The sequence below is a fragment of the Clytia hemisphaerica genome, unplaced genomic scaffold (genome assembly GCF_902728285.1).
Source record: "Clytia hemisphaerica strain Z4C2 unplaced genomic scaffold, Clytia hemisphaerica genome assembly, whole genome shotgun sequence".
Lineage (NCBI taxonomy): Eukaryota > Metazoa > Cnidaria > Hydrozoa > Leptothecata > Clytiidae > Clytia > Clytia hemisphaerica.
This window is the reverse complement of record NW_027104211.1, coordinates 786515-802461: the sequence shown is the minus strand read 5'-3', so window position 1 is coordinate 802461 and position 15947 is coordinate 786515. Positions and strand designations below refer to the sequence as shown.

The following is a 15947-nucleotide window of genomic DNA, read 5'->3' as shown; positions in this document are numbered from 1 at the left end:
TTTAAGGAAATTTTTCTCCAGATTTTTGGTTCTAGACTGGTTTGGTTCTGTAAGGCAAAAAAACAAATTTGATGCATTTTTATGAATTTTACCAGATATTTTTGCCTTTTTTGACAAATTTTCTGTCTTTTATTGAAATTCAACCTTTCTTTATAAAACAAAAGGTCATTTAGACAACTAATTATCATTTTTATAATGACTGAAACGAAGATAGTAATGTATCGTGTAGTTATGCGTCTGTTTAATTTGATAGGTCAATTTTTGATGTTTTTGCAGGTTTTTGAGCACTTTCAGAAAGGAACTTTTTTATTTAATTGAGCATAACTTTTGATCTAATGAATCGAATTTAATAAATGATCCATCAAAATGTAACTTTATCTTTCTTCTTTCCAATAAAATAGGAACGGTTTTTCGAAAAATCTTAAATTTCAAGAAAATTAGTTTTAAAGAGAAAAACTTTTTTGTGGTGCACCCGGTAGTCAGAACATATTTCTTTTCATTTTTAAACCAACTAACTAACCTTCCTCTGATGATATTTTCATGTAGAATTTCACCAACAACAAATCCAAGGTTTGATATATTGACTTTGTTAACTAAACCGTTTATACTTTTCTTTAATGCCTCCCATGACATCCTCTGATATGCAGCGCTGAAAAATAAAATACAGCAAATTTTGACTTCATATTAATAATAGAGTTGAAGAAATTGCAAGAACCCAATCTTTTCTATGTTGCTCTTAAATGTTTTTAACAATTTGGAGAAGTGAAAGAGCTTACCTTGTTTTATCTGTGATACTGGCTTGCATTTCTCGTAATTTAGAAGGAGGTATGTATGCACCACCTAAAAAAGAAAATCTAAAAAGTTCAAATTTGTTTCTGCATAGACAAAAATACAAATATTTAAAGCCAATTTATACATAATATAAATATGTTTGCTGATCTTGCAAGATAATGAAAAGACCCATTGACCCATTAAAAGTGTAGACCATTTGGTTCTGTTCTTATTCAACATTTTCATTGGTCTGTATAATGTAATTTTGGAAAGAAGATATTCTAAGAAAAATCAACTGACGTAAAGTGAGCTATTTTCTTTTGATGATTCATTTTTGCAAGCTCAGCATTTTTCCATAGTGGCGCGACCCACAGTTCAATATAAATGTTATTAACCTGGTTTTAATGTTTGGTTCAATCAAGCCAAAATTCCACGAGGAAAATATTAAAGATACCTGCTTTGGTGAACATATCTTCAATGGATTTTTCTTTTTTTTCTTTCTTTTTAACTGGCTCTGCAGCAGGTTTATCATTGTCTACATTGGGAGACTTTTCACTGTCAGCTTTACGCTTTCGGTCATCGCCACCTTCTTTGGCACGAAATCGTTCCTCTCTTCGCTTCAATTTGGCAGCTTCTTTCTCTTTGGCTTCAGTTTTTTCTTTAATTTGTGCTTCAGCCCTTTCTTCGTCATCTGAGTATCTGTCACCATCTTTATCTTCCTGTTCATCATCGCTTACGTCATCACTGTCGCTGCGCCTTCTTTTCCTTTCTTCACTTGTGTCTTCTTCTTCTTCACTGTATCGCTTCTTTCTGTATAAAGTACAGAAAATTTAGAAGTCAAAAAAATATAAAAAATCTCAAATGCTTTATGCATTTTATAAATCCAACATAAAAAGGAAAAGATGTTGTGAACCAAAAATTTAAAACATAAAATTGAAAAAATATGCATTTTTATATACTGATAGTTTTTTTGAAATTCACCTAAAGCTTTTTCTAGGATATGTGAAATTGTAAGACTCATTATCATAACATTCATGCAACTTTTCAGAGGAAGTAGCTTCACAGAAACTTCCTATGATCCGGGCCCATTGCAAATATATAATATCATTGGCCAGGGGTTTAAAACGTAAATATTTCCAAAAGGGAAATAGGGACTTACTTTTCAGCACCATACTCTTCTCTTGTATTATGATCTGTTCTCTTCCTCCAATCTCGCTCCCTGCTGTCCTCATCATTTTCACTCTCACTAGAAAGAAATTTTAATGTCCTATTTCAATATTTAATAGTGTTTGGTGGAACATTTTTTTTAGAATGGACAATAAAAGATTACCAAAAGTGCCTTTTTATGGCTAGTTTTCCATTGGTTCAAAATAGATCAGAGAAAAGTTTTAAATATTGTATAAAATTCAGCCTGAAGGTTTGCTTAATGACGGGTATATTGTACAGCCTGAATTTTGAAAGTTGAAATTACTTGGGTCAATATCTGAAGAAAAACAAAAATTTGAGAATTTTGGCACTTGTCTGCAGCTTTTTGAAGTGAGGGGTAAAAAATAGGGTTTTTCAGGATTTTTCCTTTTTGTAACCCTCAGGGGTTTAGATTTCATTGGTCTTAACGTACCCTAGCAGGGGTTTAGTTAAGAAAGGGACCCTTAACAATGGCACATATAATACTTATATCCTCTATTTGCCTAGGTACCCCTGGCAGAAGGAATTGGATAACCTACCTTTCAGCATTACTGTGTCGGTATTCATCTTTTTTCATTTGAACAACACTTTTCATCATTGCCTTTGGGGTTTGTTCACCCTCGCTAAAAGAAAAAACAACCATTCATATTGTTATATCAATAAAAGACTGGAATCAACCATTTCTACATTTTGATAATAAGGACATGATCGCTAACTATGTTACATTTTGTAACATCACATGACATTACATTAAATGGCATTTTAAAATTTTGAAAATCTCAAAAGAAATTTTATTAGGGGTCTAAAATTTCATTCAAGCCAAAAAATGCGGTTAAAATTATATGTCAAAGCAGTAAAGACCGGGTGACACAGGAAAAATTATCAGGGCTTGATGGCTAACTGTGTCACAAATAATGTGAACTATCGTATCATTGAATTTTGTCATTGTAAAGAGGAAAGGCAAAATTTGGTAGATAAACTTTTTAATTTGGTTCAGTGGTTCTCTAGACTAGAGACTACTTTTGGCTGAACTTTCTTTGGCTGAATCTTTGGCTTTTTGATATTTTTTATGAGTCCAGTGAAGTAGACTAGGAGGTTGCCATTTTGAGAGAAAATGTTAGAAATACAAATAATAATAAAACTACTTGGAGTTGAAAGATATGATAAAAAATGAGAAACAAACATCAATAACACATTTGCAATCCCTTTTTCTCAAATAAAAACATTGCTTCATACTGTTTGTATCTTCCAAAAACAACTAAAATCTGGCTGACTGTTTTACAGTCCACCTAAGCAAAAGCATATTACCATATACTATCGGGCCACTTAAAGGGGAACTAAACATTTTTTTGAAAATACCTAAATCACATCACATACTTCCAAGGAATGACCTCTGAAAATATTTTTCTCTAAAAACTTCTCTATCAAAAGATATAGCTCTTTATGTTTACAGAAAATCTAATCTTTTTAAAGCAATGCGTATTTTGTTTGTTAGGGGAATAGGTCGAGCCATCTGTTTGACGTAAACACGTTCAGAAAGTAATTGGAAAAGCTCTTACTTTTAGTTGATAGAGAACCTTTGACTTTTTTAGTGTAGCCAAAAATTTTTATCCACAAATGGTTTAACCAAGAGACAGAATTCATTAAAAAGCCATTTTTGAGTGGACTAAAACTATGTTTGAACTTTCGAAAACAAGTGAGTGAAAATGATTTTAGAGTCGATTGAAAAAATTGAACTTTTTATTGGAATAAGCTGACAACCCCAAATTTAGTCCACGTAAAACTGAATCCTTCCTGAAATCAAAAATGATTTTACTATCTTCCTATTATTTCTTGTTCACGAAATATCAAGCTTTAAAGTTGATGAAGATACACAAAATTCATAAAAAATATGAACGATATGACGTCACAAACATGTGTAGAGTGGGGGTTCATTTTAAACAAATTATACGTTTTTTAAAGAAGGTTTTATACAAAATAGGAAAGACATTGAGAGTGGAAATTATAAATTTTTCGAACTTATACTGTGTTGTGTAGTTCTTGGAGACAAAAAAAGCATGACCTCAAAAAATGTTTAGTTCCCCTTTAATCACGCCATCCAGCCTATAAAAAAAGCTTTAAGTGGACCCCGGGCTAGTGGTTCTCAAGCTATAAAAGCTTTTGAAGTCGAAATTTGCCTTTGAAAATGTCCAAAAACATCTCAAAAATGAAGTACTGTATCAAATTAACGCAATTCTATCCAGACGGTGTCAATCGAACAACTTCGAACAAAAATCGCAATCGAACCAATCGAACGTAATCGAACGCGATCGAATAATTGCAATTCGATTGTCGAACGTAATCGAATCTCAATCGAACGGCCAATTCCTGGGTAATATTCGATTGTGTTCGATTGCGTTCGAGCAAGGTTAGATTGGTTCGATTAATAGTTGACTATGTTCCATTGGTTCGATTGATTGTCAATTACATTCAATTAATATTCGATTTCGTTCGATTACGATAAAGTTCGATGAGTTTGATTGCGATTAAATTAAATTGGATCACTCCGTTAGAGCTTTTTAGCGTGGGCGGCCGAGCGCTAAAGTATCGTACAAAAACGAATAAAATCTAAATCAATCGAACGTAATCGAACATAATCGAATACAATCGAACGTAATCGAAGCAATCGAACGGCAAATCCTAGGTAATATTCGATTGCGATTCGATTGCGTTCGACAATCGAACTGCAATTATTCGATTGTGTTCAATTGCGTTCAATTGATTCGGCGTTCGATTCGTTCGATTGACACCGTCTGGTTCTATGCTGAAAACCTCATATTTTCATTATTTTAATGACTTTTACTAATCGATTAATGATCACAGCTAATTTTTATCAATTATCCTAACAAAAGTTATGGCGATGAGTTAACTTTTTTAAAGACATATAAATAGATTCTGTATGTGTACAATTTCCAGTATAGATAAGGCATTTCATTTGAAGTTCCTTGGTTTATAAAATGATTTAAAGGTTTTCTTTTTAGATACTGTAAGTGTTTCCGTTTCATATCAGATACATATTCCTTATCGGCGATCCAAAAAATATCTGCAATCTGATTGGTTAAAAAGAGTACAATATATCTTGTATTTTACATGTAAAAATATAAATTGACGAAAAACCGATAAACCAGCTATCAGACATTTGCTCGTACAATATGGAAATATTTCACTAGTTCCTGAACGGAAAAATCTTGGAACTCAAAAATATTTCTCATATTGTACTCGCAACTGTCGGATAACTATTACATATCAGGGCAGTTCATACCAGTGTCTTGCTATTGTTATATCGTGCTGATATAAGCAAAAAATGTTTTTCTTTTCCTCTTTTTGACCAATCTTGCTCCACATCCGTGTCAATCCAATGTTAAAAAGCTTGCGAATTAAAATTGATGAGTAAGCAAACGATATCACTCTTATCTAAAAACAAAACCTTTAATAAATCTAGTTTTTGACAAACCTCATCCTGCAAAAATAAAAAGGGTAGATTTCCATTACATATAATATTTTCAGAAACTTATGTTACGAGTAGCTGTATGTTACAAGTGCGTTACAATTTCCCGGTCTGTAATTTGTATAACCTGTAACCTGTGAGCTGTGTTTTATACTAACCATCTACCTACCTATATTACCTCAAAATCATGATTTTATTTGAATGAATCCAATTCCTTAAAGCCATTCTCATCAAATTCATAGCTGTCAACTCTCCCGCATTGGGCGGGAGACTCCTGCATACCAACGTTTTCTCCCGCGGGAAAAAAAATCAGCCAAATCAAAAGTGAAACCCATCGCCAGATAGATCAATATCATACTTAAAACCTGAGCTTAAAACAAATGAGCCCCTAACTCATAACTCATGAGCGCCCACCTAGAGGTCTTTCCGGAACCTGTCTTTTAGCCATTTTAATTTCTTGTTTGATTTTTATAGGGGTGGATAAATCATGCGAAACCACAATCACAAAATAGATCCTTAGAAATGCACAGATTTGTTAAATAATCAAGGGAAAATTGAACATACTAAAACATCGGAGCATAATATAATAAATAAATATCCTTCTAGGAATATAGCATTTTTTTGAAAAGGTTGGCAAATAATTCTCCAGGATGCATCGTTTCTTAGGTATTTTCCCCCTATTTTCTACTTTAATATTTTTCTACCCTGATTTTCTAACTGTCTTAGGGGACTGAGGACCACCGGAGTAATCAATTGGTTATTACAGTTATTGAAAGTAATCAACACGCGTGAGTGTACGCGCGCTCTGGAACACAGATATCTACAAAAATCCATAAAATCTAGCGTCGTATTTCCAGATCTCTTAACTTCACATGAGCGTGGTTTCTATGCGCTAAATCTTATTGAGCGGTTCAAGTTCACCTTTCTTTTTTAATGAATGCAACACAGGCACGACGCACTCAACTTATATACATCAATTAAATCATAGAAACCAGGCTCTTGCTGACATTAATTCATCTCATCGCACAGGCTGTTAGATATAATAATAATAATAATAATAATAAAGTTTTACAGATTTCCAGGCCACCGTGCATGCACATGGGCCCCTATAAATCGCTCATACATTGGTTTGGTTTATTACAAAGGTTACTAAACCGATCTTGTTTTACAAAATATCTTTTTTAAATATAATCCTCCTTGAGGACTTCCTCGCACTCTCCATTTGTAATCGCTCTGCGGCATTGCTCGATTTCTCTCGTTTGCTTTACTTCACCATTCTTTTACTTGGTCTCTTTCCATTATTGTTAAATCGTCTGTGATGCTCATGTTGGCGTACTTGTCGTACTGCTTCAATTCCCTTAAGTTTCTCATAAATTTGTATTTTACATGCCCGCCATTAAATACAACTTTGATTGGTCGTGTACGATTTGATTCTTTACCAACACGGGAGACGTAAGTTGGCTCTGTGTTTATTTTAACGTCGTTTTAGGAGTTTGTTTACGAAATCATTTTCATCTCTATTGCCATTCTCTTCCACTCCATGGATGATGATTTTAGATTCCCTTGATTGCTTTCTCTGTTCTTCCATTGTTCTTCGACCTTTTCGCTGCGAAGTATTTGTTTCATGCTGGATATATTTAACTTGTCATCGGTTTTCGTGATTTCGGCAAAACTTTTACTTGAATTTGTTTTCGTTTTGTTATCTGTAGGTTTCGCATTCATTGTATCTTCGATTTTAGTGGTAAGTTTAATTCAAGCTAAAAATTGAGCTTGAATTGTATCGGCAACATGGTTCCTTTCTTTAACGTATCCCTGACATCTAGCTTGTAATTCTTTAACCGCGACATTCAACTTCCTTTCATTCTCGTTTTTCACCTTGATAATATTTTCACACGCTTCAATCTCTTTACGGCTATGTGTGCAGCTTTTGATTTTCTCTGATTGGTCCAAGATTTTTCGGTGTAGCTCTTGATCGATGGAACAGCAATTTATGCATTGGTATTTTCGATAGCCTTTATTCAGGAACATTTGTACAGTATTTGGTAAGATGGTAGTCCTGTGCATGCATAATACAGTGTTCGTTGACATTTATGACATTCTAATCTCATTTTGTCGTCATCTTTTATGCAATTCATCAAAATATCCAATTTGCAACATTTTCGATTTCATCTCCTGTTGAAATTCTGCTAGGCGATACCGTTTTTTTGTTGAAATTTGGTCGTTTTTTTCATGTTTTTGTATTTTATTAAAAATTCTCCATTTCAGATAAGAGATAGATAGATAGATAAAAGCCCCTTGAGAGAGCAAGACATTAAAAGATGACGTGAATGGTTAATCATTTTTGTCAGGTGCAGCTTTACTAGACATATATCTATTTTTGTGATATATGAATGACAGAAGGTGTGGTTGAACTTGGTGGAAGTATCAAAACAAATTTGTTGTCAAAGTGATTTAACAGTAAGTAGAAATACAGTCCAGATATCAACAATCCCATGTTTCGACCAACCCTCCCAAGTTAGAGCAGTTGACGGTAATCAATAAATGATCATTTGATTACTGTACTTTGATTCATTATCCATTACTTTGATAATCAAATTCAGCGATTAGTACTGTACTGATTTATGCATTCCATCATAGGGGCGCCCAGTGGTTTGTGTGAATGCGTTAATAGGCTTTTTCACTTGCCACAGCTGTTTAAAAGTGAAATAACAAACCTGCAAAAACCTGCAAAAACAGAAATCGACACACTTCCATAAAAGATTTTCAAATAGGCTTCGTGGATGATAGCAAAATGTCTAAAAAAAAGACTTGAAAGGTACCCTCTAGAATGTGCATTGTTTTTCATATTTGAATGTAAGTACACAATAATATTTTTATTTATCTGTGTTCTATGATAACTCAGGATTACTCTCATGAAAATCCCTTGTGAAATCACCTCTTGATAGAGGAAAGCTATCCTAAACAAAAACAACTTTTTTTATCGCTTCTCTTTTTTTTTCACTCGTTGCCTACCATCTTGAGTTTTGCTCGTTCTGTTGAATGCAGAAATTGTGGCAAACACTCGTGTTGCATGAATAAGTAAAAAATTGAAAAAAATTGCGTGATTTTGTGAGTTGAAAGTCTGCTGGAGAGCAGTCTGCAGAGTGTGGCATGTTTCCTTGAGATCTCGATTGCACAACTGGGAAAAAGTTGAGTGCAGGTGCAAAATTTGAGGTTTTCAGGTGCAAGTGCAGACGGTTTTTTACCCCAAGTGCAGATTTCCGCTATTTTCTCCTCAAGTGCTGCTAATTCAAGCAATTTTTTGCCTTTTTGGGCCAATTTCTGAGGTATAGCCTAAGTGCAGATTTCCGCTATTTTCTCCTCAAGTGCCAGCAAGTGCTGCTAATTCAAGCAATTTTTTGCCTTTTTGGGCCAATTTCTGAGGTATAGGTGCACCTTGTTCGGACTAAAATTTATCAGGTGCGCTCTTCCATTGCGGAACAGGACCCTCCCGGCGCGCCCTGGCGCTCCGGAAACGTCCAGAGCAAAAATTACTGTTTTTTTTCGTGCTCTGGAATCTTCCAGTGTTTCCGGAGCAAGATATCCACGATATAATTACGATACCGCTCGCTGTGCTAATCATGTGAAAACTAACTGCACACACGCGTATTTTTAAAAAATCAGCCGAAGTAATCGAAGAACGACTTAACGATTAACAATGGAATATTAAGTACCAAAATTTCAAAAAAATTGTGAGTATTTGATCACTTTCTTAACAACCCTAACTCGATAACCGTTCGAGTACTTTGATTGTTATTGATTACTTTTGATAACTTTGACAACTTTGATAACCAATTGATTACTTCGATAACCAATTGATTACTTCGATAACCAATTACTATGATATATCTTTAAGAAAAACCAAAATAATTGACCTAAAACCAAAGCACAAAAAGAAGCCTAGCCATAAAGATTGACACTCTTATTTCCCCCGCCATTTTTATGTGACTTCACCCTGGGTTTCCTCAAGTAACTCATATCGCGCATTCTGAAAGTGGTTTTCGTGGCGTGACTCGCGTGTTTTAATTGGCCGAAGTAAACTTGGTTTCAGATTATTTTCTTATTGGAAACATATTTGATAAAATTGAAGGCTGGAAAGTACTCAATATTGTCATGATACAATCGAAGGTAGAGTACCCTGCCCAGTTGGCGACCGAAATTTTTTGATTCAAATTTTTCACTTACTTTTTACTTTTTTGAAAATCCTTTTTGACCAACGGTTAGACAACTTTTAACATGCTCTTCGTGTTTGTTTTGATTTTTTATTTGAGGCGATCTTCTTAGAATAAAAAACTTTCGAAGCGAGCGGTACTAGTGCCCAGTTCCCGACCGACGTACCAGTCTGTGACTGATCGCGAGAAAGAAAAAATCAGTGCTCTACTTGCAGGTAAGGTCGTATTAATTGATCAGGATGATAAAAAAACTCATAAGCTTTCCCGTATTACATTTATTTACACTCGTTCTTTTGTTTTAAAATAGCTCACTTACATTTCCCTTCGGCATGTTTTTTCAGAATTTTTCTTCAAGTCGCCATTTTTTCCAAAATTTTGTTTTTGTTTTGTTTTGAAAGTGGCGGTCTATGGAGAGTCTTCATTTGATAAAAACGCGGGAATTTTTTATGTCTGTTTTTTTCTCTTCGCGTCTGGAATTTTTTAATCGCAATGTAGAGTCTTCTTTTTCATTTTTTGAGTTTGGTCGGTCGCAGACTGGACGTCAAATTTCAAAGCTGATTGCGTCAACTTTTTTATCAATATTTCAAACGAAAAAAACTGTTGAATTCGATATATTTGCCATGTCAAGTTAAATAAAAAGAACAACATTTGTTAAAAATTGAAGCAGAAGCTTTTCGGTCTTATGCCATCATCAGTGCTATAGATAGCAAAATTAGAAATCAAAAAAGTTACAAATTTATCAGTCTAAAAACAATTAAAGCTGTTAAAAAGTTAATAAAAGAAAGTCGTTAAAAATATCTATGTTACACCATTGCGAAATAAAATTAGCCGTTTTGAATCTAATTGGTCATTAAGAATAGGTCTCTTGAGGGCAATGAGAGCAGCCTCTAAGTTTTTGCGTAATCGTGTGTTCCCAGGTGCATTCAATATTACTTTCCATTGGAACTCATGGTCAGGGTGGTTTAACAGGTGTTTGGCTGGTTCGGAGTTATGTTCAATATTGTTATGCTCTGACCATCTAGTTTCCACATTGCGGTTTGTTTCACCAATGTAATTCATACCACACGAGCATACACCTTCATAAATCTTACATGCTGGGTGTGGGTTTTTGTCCTTAGGACTAAATAATTGCTTCACTTTCTTTGTAGACCATTTAACTGCGAAATCAATCTTATCATTGGTATTGATTATATATTCGTTGGTACAATGCCGCACAAGTGATTTCCAAATACCTGAAACCACTTTACACATGTAACGAATATATAATCAATAACACTCAGGATTTTCCCAAAATGATCCGAGACCAACCACCCCTTACAATAGATGATGAATATGTTTCATACGATGTTGAGTCACTATTCACAAACGTTCCAATTGATGACACGATAGACTACATTTTAGATCAAATCTATGTACATAAAAAACTCCCGATAATTTGTACACAGCTGATAATGAAACGTCTATTACTGAAACTGTCTAAAGATAGTACATTCATCTTTCAATCGCGCCTTTACAAACAGATAGATGGTTGCACCATGGGCGGACCTCTCTCAGTTACTCTTGCCAACATATACCTAACCAAGATCGAAACAGAGATCGTCCCAGTTATCAAACCACCTCTCTACAAACGCTATGTTGATGATATCATTACGAGAAGAAAGATTAGAGAACCAGATCATCTTTTCCACGCCATGAACAACTACCACAAAAACATTCGTTTCACAATTGAAATACAACCTACCAAGTTCCTAGACAGTAATATCACTCTAATCGATGGGAAAGCAGTAACGTCTGTACATAGAAAGCCAAACAAATTACCCACACATTGGTCATCGAAAGTACCCAAGAGATATAAGCGTAATGCGATAAATGGAGATTTGAACAGATCCTATCGTATTGGCAACGATTTTACAAATGAAAAAGACGTGATTAGAGATAAATTCAAAATGCAGGTTTTCCTCTACGTTTCACTGAAAGTGTGATTAAAGATTTGAACTAAATGAATGATGATCGTCTGATACCCGAATTTCTGTTTGAAGAGAAAAAGAAGTTTGTCCTTATTGAGCTTCCTTTCTGTGAAAGTAATGAATTGTTATTTAAACGATTTATATACAAATTAAAATCTTTTACCAATGATAAGATTGATTTCGCAGTTAAATGGTCTACAAAGAAAGTGAAGCAATTATTTAGTCCTAAGGACAAAAACCCACACCCAGCATGTAAGATTTATGAAGGTGTATGCTCGTGTGGTATGAATTACATTGGTGAAACAAACCGCAATGTGGAAACTAGATGGTCAGAGCATAACAATATTGAACATAACTCCGAACCAGCCAAACACCTGTTAAACCACCCTGACCATGAGTTCCAATGGAAAGTAATATTGAATGCACCTGGGAACACACGATTACGCAAAAACTTAGAGGCTGCTCTCATTGCCCTCAAGAGACCTATTCTTAATGACAAATTAGATTCAAAACGGCTAATTTTATTTCGCAATGGTGTAACATAGATATTTTTAACGACTTTCTTTTATTAACTTTTTAACAGCTTTTAATTGTTTTTAGACTGATAAATTTGTAACTTTTTTGATTTCTAATTTTACTATCTATAGCACTGATGATGGCATAAGACCGAAAAGCTTCTGCTTCAATTTTTAACAAATGTTGTTCTTTTTATTTAACTTGAAAAAAACTGTATCAAGCTGATTTTTACAGAAATGCTTTCTAACATATTCATCGTTTTGGACAAGTATTTTTTGGAGTGGGAGTTGAAGCGTTTTTTCTTACGAGGCTTTTTTATCCACAGGTAGCCATTTTTTATTTTTTTCGAAAAATCCGGGTTTTTCATGTGCTTCCGTGCAAAGTTGGATCTTTCGGATTCTACTCGTTCTTTTCTAGAACTTTTTTTACATAGTACGGGAAATAGGTCAAGGCAGATTACTACCAAAAGAAATTCTCCAGAGGTTTGTTTTTGTATGACTTTTCTGGGTTCAAAGACGTTCGGTTGCCAACTGGACCGGTCGCCAACTGGGCAGGGGACTCTATTCAATATGATCGAAGGTAATATCGAAAAGTATAATCGAAATAAATGAATGAATAAATCGAAAATGGTCAAAGATAAGAAAATGCCATAACGTGGAGTTGAGCGAGTATTCGATCACCGATAAAATCGATCGTTATTGATTACTTCGATTACAATCGAACGTTCGATTTAGTACCCTCTGCTCTGGTATTTCCTCCAAATTTTTCCTCAACCTCAAGTTCAGCCCTGCCATAATTAGGGTGCGCACTCGTCGGGATTTTTTGCGTGGAAAAAGTCGAAAATCAAAATTAGAACATTCCATCAATCATAACTTATCCTTAACAACTCCAAACTTGTTCATTCCTTTTTTTTTAATACTCAGAATTTATCAGAGAAAACAAAGAAAAAAACCCCATCCCATTACCTACCTTCAATAAAAAGATATACCATTTATTAGACATCAAGGTGAAAAAATGGCGACTTGGAATTCATCCGCCATTTTTGGCGCGATTTTGGTGCTTCCGAAAATTATTTCTTGCTGGCGTGGTGTAAGGAGGCGATTCTTTGAAAATGTGGTTTTTTTGTGGTTTGAGGACCCTGCCGACGCACCGGACTGTCCGGTGTATTTGTCCGGTGGCAAAAAATATCCTTTCGCTACACCGGACACAATAAGTCCGGTGTCAGTCCGGTGTTGCATACAGGGAATTTTGGACGCCGGACATTTATGAAACAAAAAATTAAGGAACACCGGACGCACCGGACTGGTCATGTCCGGTGTTTTGATTGTCCGGTGGAAAAAAATATCCTTCTCGGACACCGGACATTCGACTTCTTTAAGTCCGGTGTATAGATTGTCTGGTGGTGAAAAAAATTCTCATTTTACACCGGACTTTCGCGTGTCCGGTGTACATTAAGTCCGGTGCGTCGACAGGGTCCTGTGGTTTGAAAATGGAATAACTTTGGAACTACTTAACCAATTTTAACAAATGACCCCTCATTTTTCTCACAAAGGTAAGGACTTTCAAATAAAATTAGTTTGGTTTTCAAAATTTGAGGGGAAAATTTTGGCCTGACTGACCACCCTACCATAATACTCTTCAAGCTGAGCTGGAGGGCCTCATCACATGGTCCAATTCAATTTAATTTTCAATGAACTTAAGTTGCAGCAAATCCAGGCAAAACGTTTCAAAGCTACAGAAGAGTTGGAATGGAACTATAAAAACTTTATAAAAGCACAGAAAGTAAAAACTGTTGTTGCAGCTTTACCTACTAGTGTCCATAAAGAAACCAAAAGTATTAAAACTTCAACAAACGTACCTATCTGACATGTTTGAAATCTAGTGCAGGAGCTCTTTGTTTAAGAAGATGGTGAAAATGAATCAGTTTGAGATTGGTGGGGATTGTAGTGTGCTGTCTACCGGTCTGCCTGTGCCTGTCTCTTGTGGTGAAAACTAGTTTCAATCAGCAATTCCGCCCCTTCAATTTTTTTCGTTCTTTCTAGTCCGTGGTAATTTTCCGGGGGTCAGGATTCGATTATTGTCAGTTAGGGTCAGGGTCAGGGTTGCTAGTAACGGCTTGTCACTGTGCCGGGTGCATACTCGGCGCCTTGGGCACCGCAGGGTTGCTAGTAACGGCTCGAATTTCAGTCATGTTTAAAAAAGGGGTACGTTTACCCATATTATAATAACATTACCCCCGTCTTTTGCCAGTTCGGTATAATATGTTATGAATTGCGTGATCTTGCTGTGCAACGATAGTGCAAGTGGTAAAGCGTCGGGTTAGGAAACCAAGGTTGCTTGCATTTGGTGGTTCGAACCGAGGTGTGGGAGTATAGTTCCAGGATTAGCAAAACAGCTTCAAAATACAGTAGTCAAATCATAGACACATGAATTCATATGTCTATGGTCAAATTCAGAAAGACTAAGTCTAGAAATCAGATATAACAGAGTTAGAGATAGTAAATAGAGAAAAAGAGGAGAAGGGCGGAATTGGTGATTGAAACTAGATCTTTCCGTCTCTTGTGCTCTGCTGATCGTTTTGTTTTAGTTTTCCGTTTTCCGTTTTCTTCGAATCGGGATAAACGGGGTGGGCGCATTGAGTTTCAAGCCTGATGAAACCTTTCTCACTCAGGCAAGAAAAATTGAAGCCTTTAAAAATATGCGCCGTATTTTTGATGACGGATTGAATCTAGCAATTCCTTTGTTTTTGAGTGATATATTTTTCAAAATTAAGCGGTAAATTTTAGTTTCAATCTGTCATTTGTTTAAAAACCAGGCGGGTCGCTCAAGGCCGCGCAACTTGTTGGCTTCAAATCCTACCAAAGAGATTGACCTCTAGCCCTTCAGGCTTGAAACTCAATGGGTGGGCGATCAAGAAAGGCGCGAGGGGTGGATTTTAAGGCGGCATTAACTTTTAATATCGCGGCGAGCCTCAAAAAAGTCGATAAAAATTCCTTTAAAAGGAACCCTTATGGCCCCTTATGGCTCACACTTAAGTTTTGATACTTGCAAATTTTATTTTTGACCAATCAAATGGTCAAAACCATCGACATTTCGCACCAATTAAAAAGACCTTCGGTTATTATTATTACATGCCTTGCGGTTGAGCCATCGTACACATCGTCACATAGCGGATTCCGTAAATCAAAGCGACTTACACAATAGAACTAAACAATCTCTATATAGGCTAAACTCCCAAAGCTTTACTGGCGCCCCTATAAGAAGGACACCTTAGGGTGGCAGGGGAGTTATGTCATTACATAATATAGAGTGTGAGTGCCTCCCCTCAATGACGAAGAGCTCTTTATTGCGACTATCGAGGTCTAACCCTGACTTTTAAGCAGATTTTGCTCAGAAAAGTTTTATCTCGAAAATCGGGATCCGTCCACAGATCTGTAAAGCCCGAAGGGCTAGATTTGCGGCTTTTATCGAAAAGTGAAGCCTAGGTTTGGAAGGATTTCCTACCAAAGTCACGTGACTAAAATATGCAATTTCATCGGTTTGAGAGATGTGAAATAGCGTTTGCCGCCTACTTTATTGATCTCGCGCTCCGAAAACAATTAAAACGCTAGATCCTATCCATCGGCACGAAATTTAAAAAGTCAAATTTTTGCTTCACTTTTTTTTGCTGGAGAAAGCTTAAAAGTTGCCTATCTATAATCTAGCCCTTCGGGCTTTACAGATATCTGTGGATCCGTCACATTTTAGGTATCCCAATTTGGCATCATTGTGCAATAAATCGGAAAAAACTAATGAGTCAATCCCGAGAAA

The 15947-nt window shown here is 35.6% G+C and overlaps 1 protein-coding gene across 1 annotated transcript in view; it reads right to left on the bottom strand.

Annotated features, from left to right (window-relative positions):
* Positions 1-14108, bottom strand: part of LOC136815598 (pre-mRNA-splicing factor CWC22 homolog) — a 37698-nt gene extending 23590 nt beyond the window's left edge. The window contains exons 1-6 of the mRNA XM_067072050.1: positions 13996-14108; positions 2496-2579; positions 1931-2017; positions 1226-1581; positions 777-840; positions 521-649 (exon numbers count right to left, since the gene is read on the bottom strand). Coding sequence (XP_066928151.1) covers positions 521-649; positions 777-840; positions 1226-1581; positions 1931-2017; positions 2496-2579; positions 13996-14006 — 731 coding nt within the window. The 5' untranslated portion in view covers positions 14007-14108. The remainder of the gene's footprint in view (positions 1-520; positions 650-776; positions 841-1225; positions 1582-1930; positions 2018-2495; positions 2580-13995) is intronic.
* Between the last annotated feature and the right edge of the window lie 1839 nt (positions 14109-15947).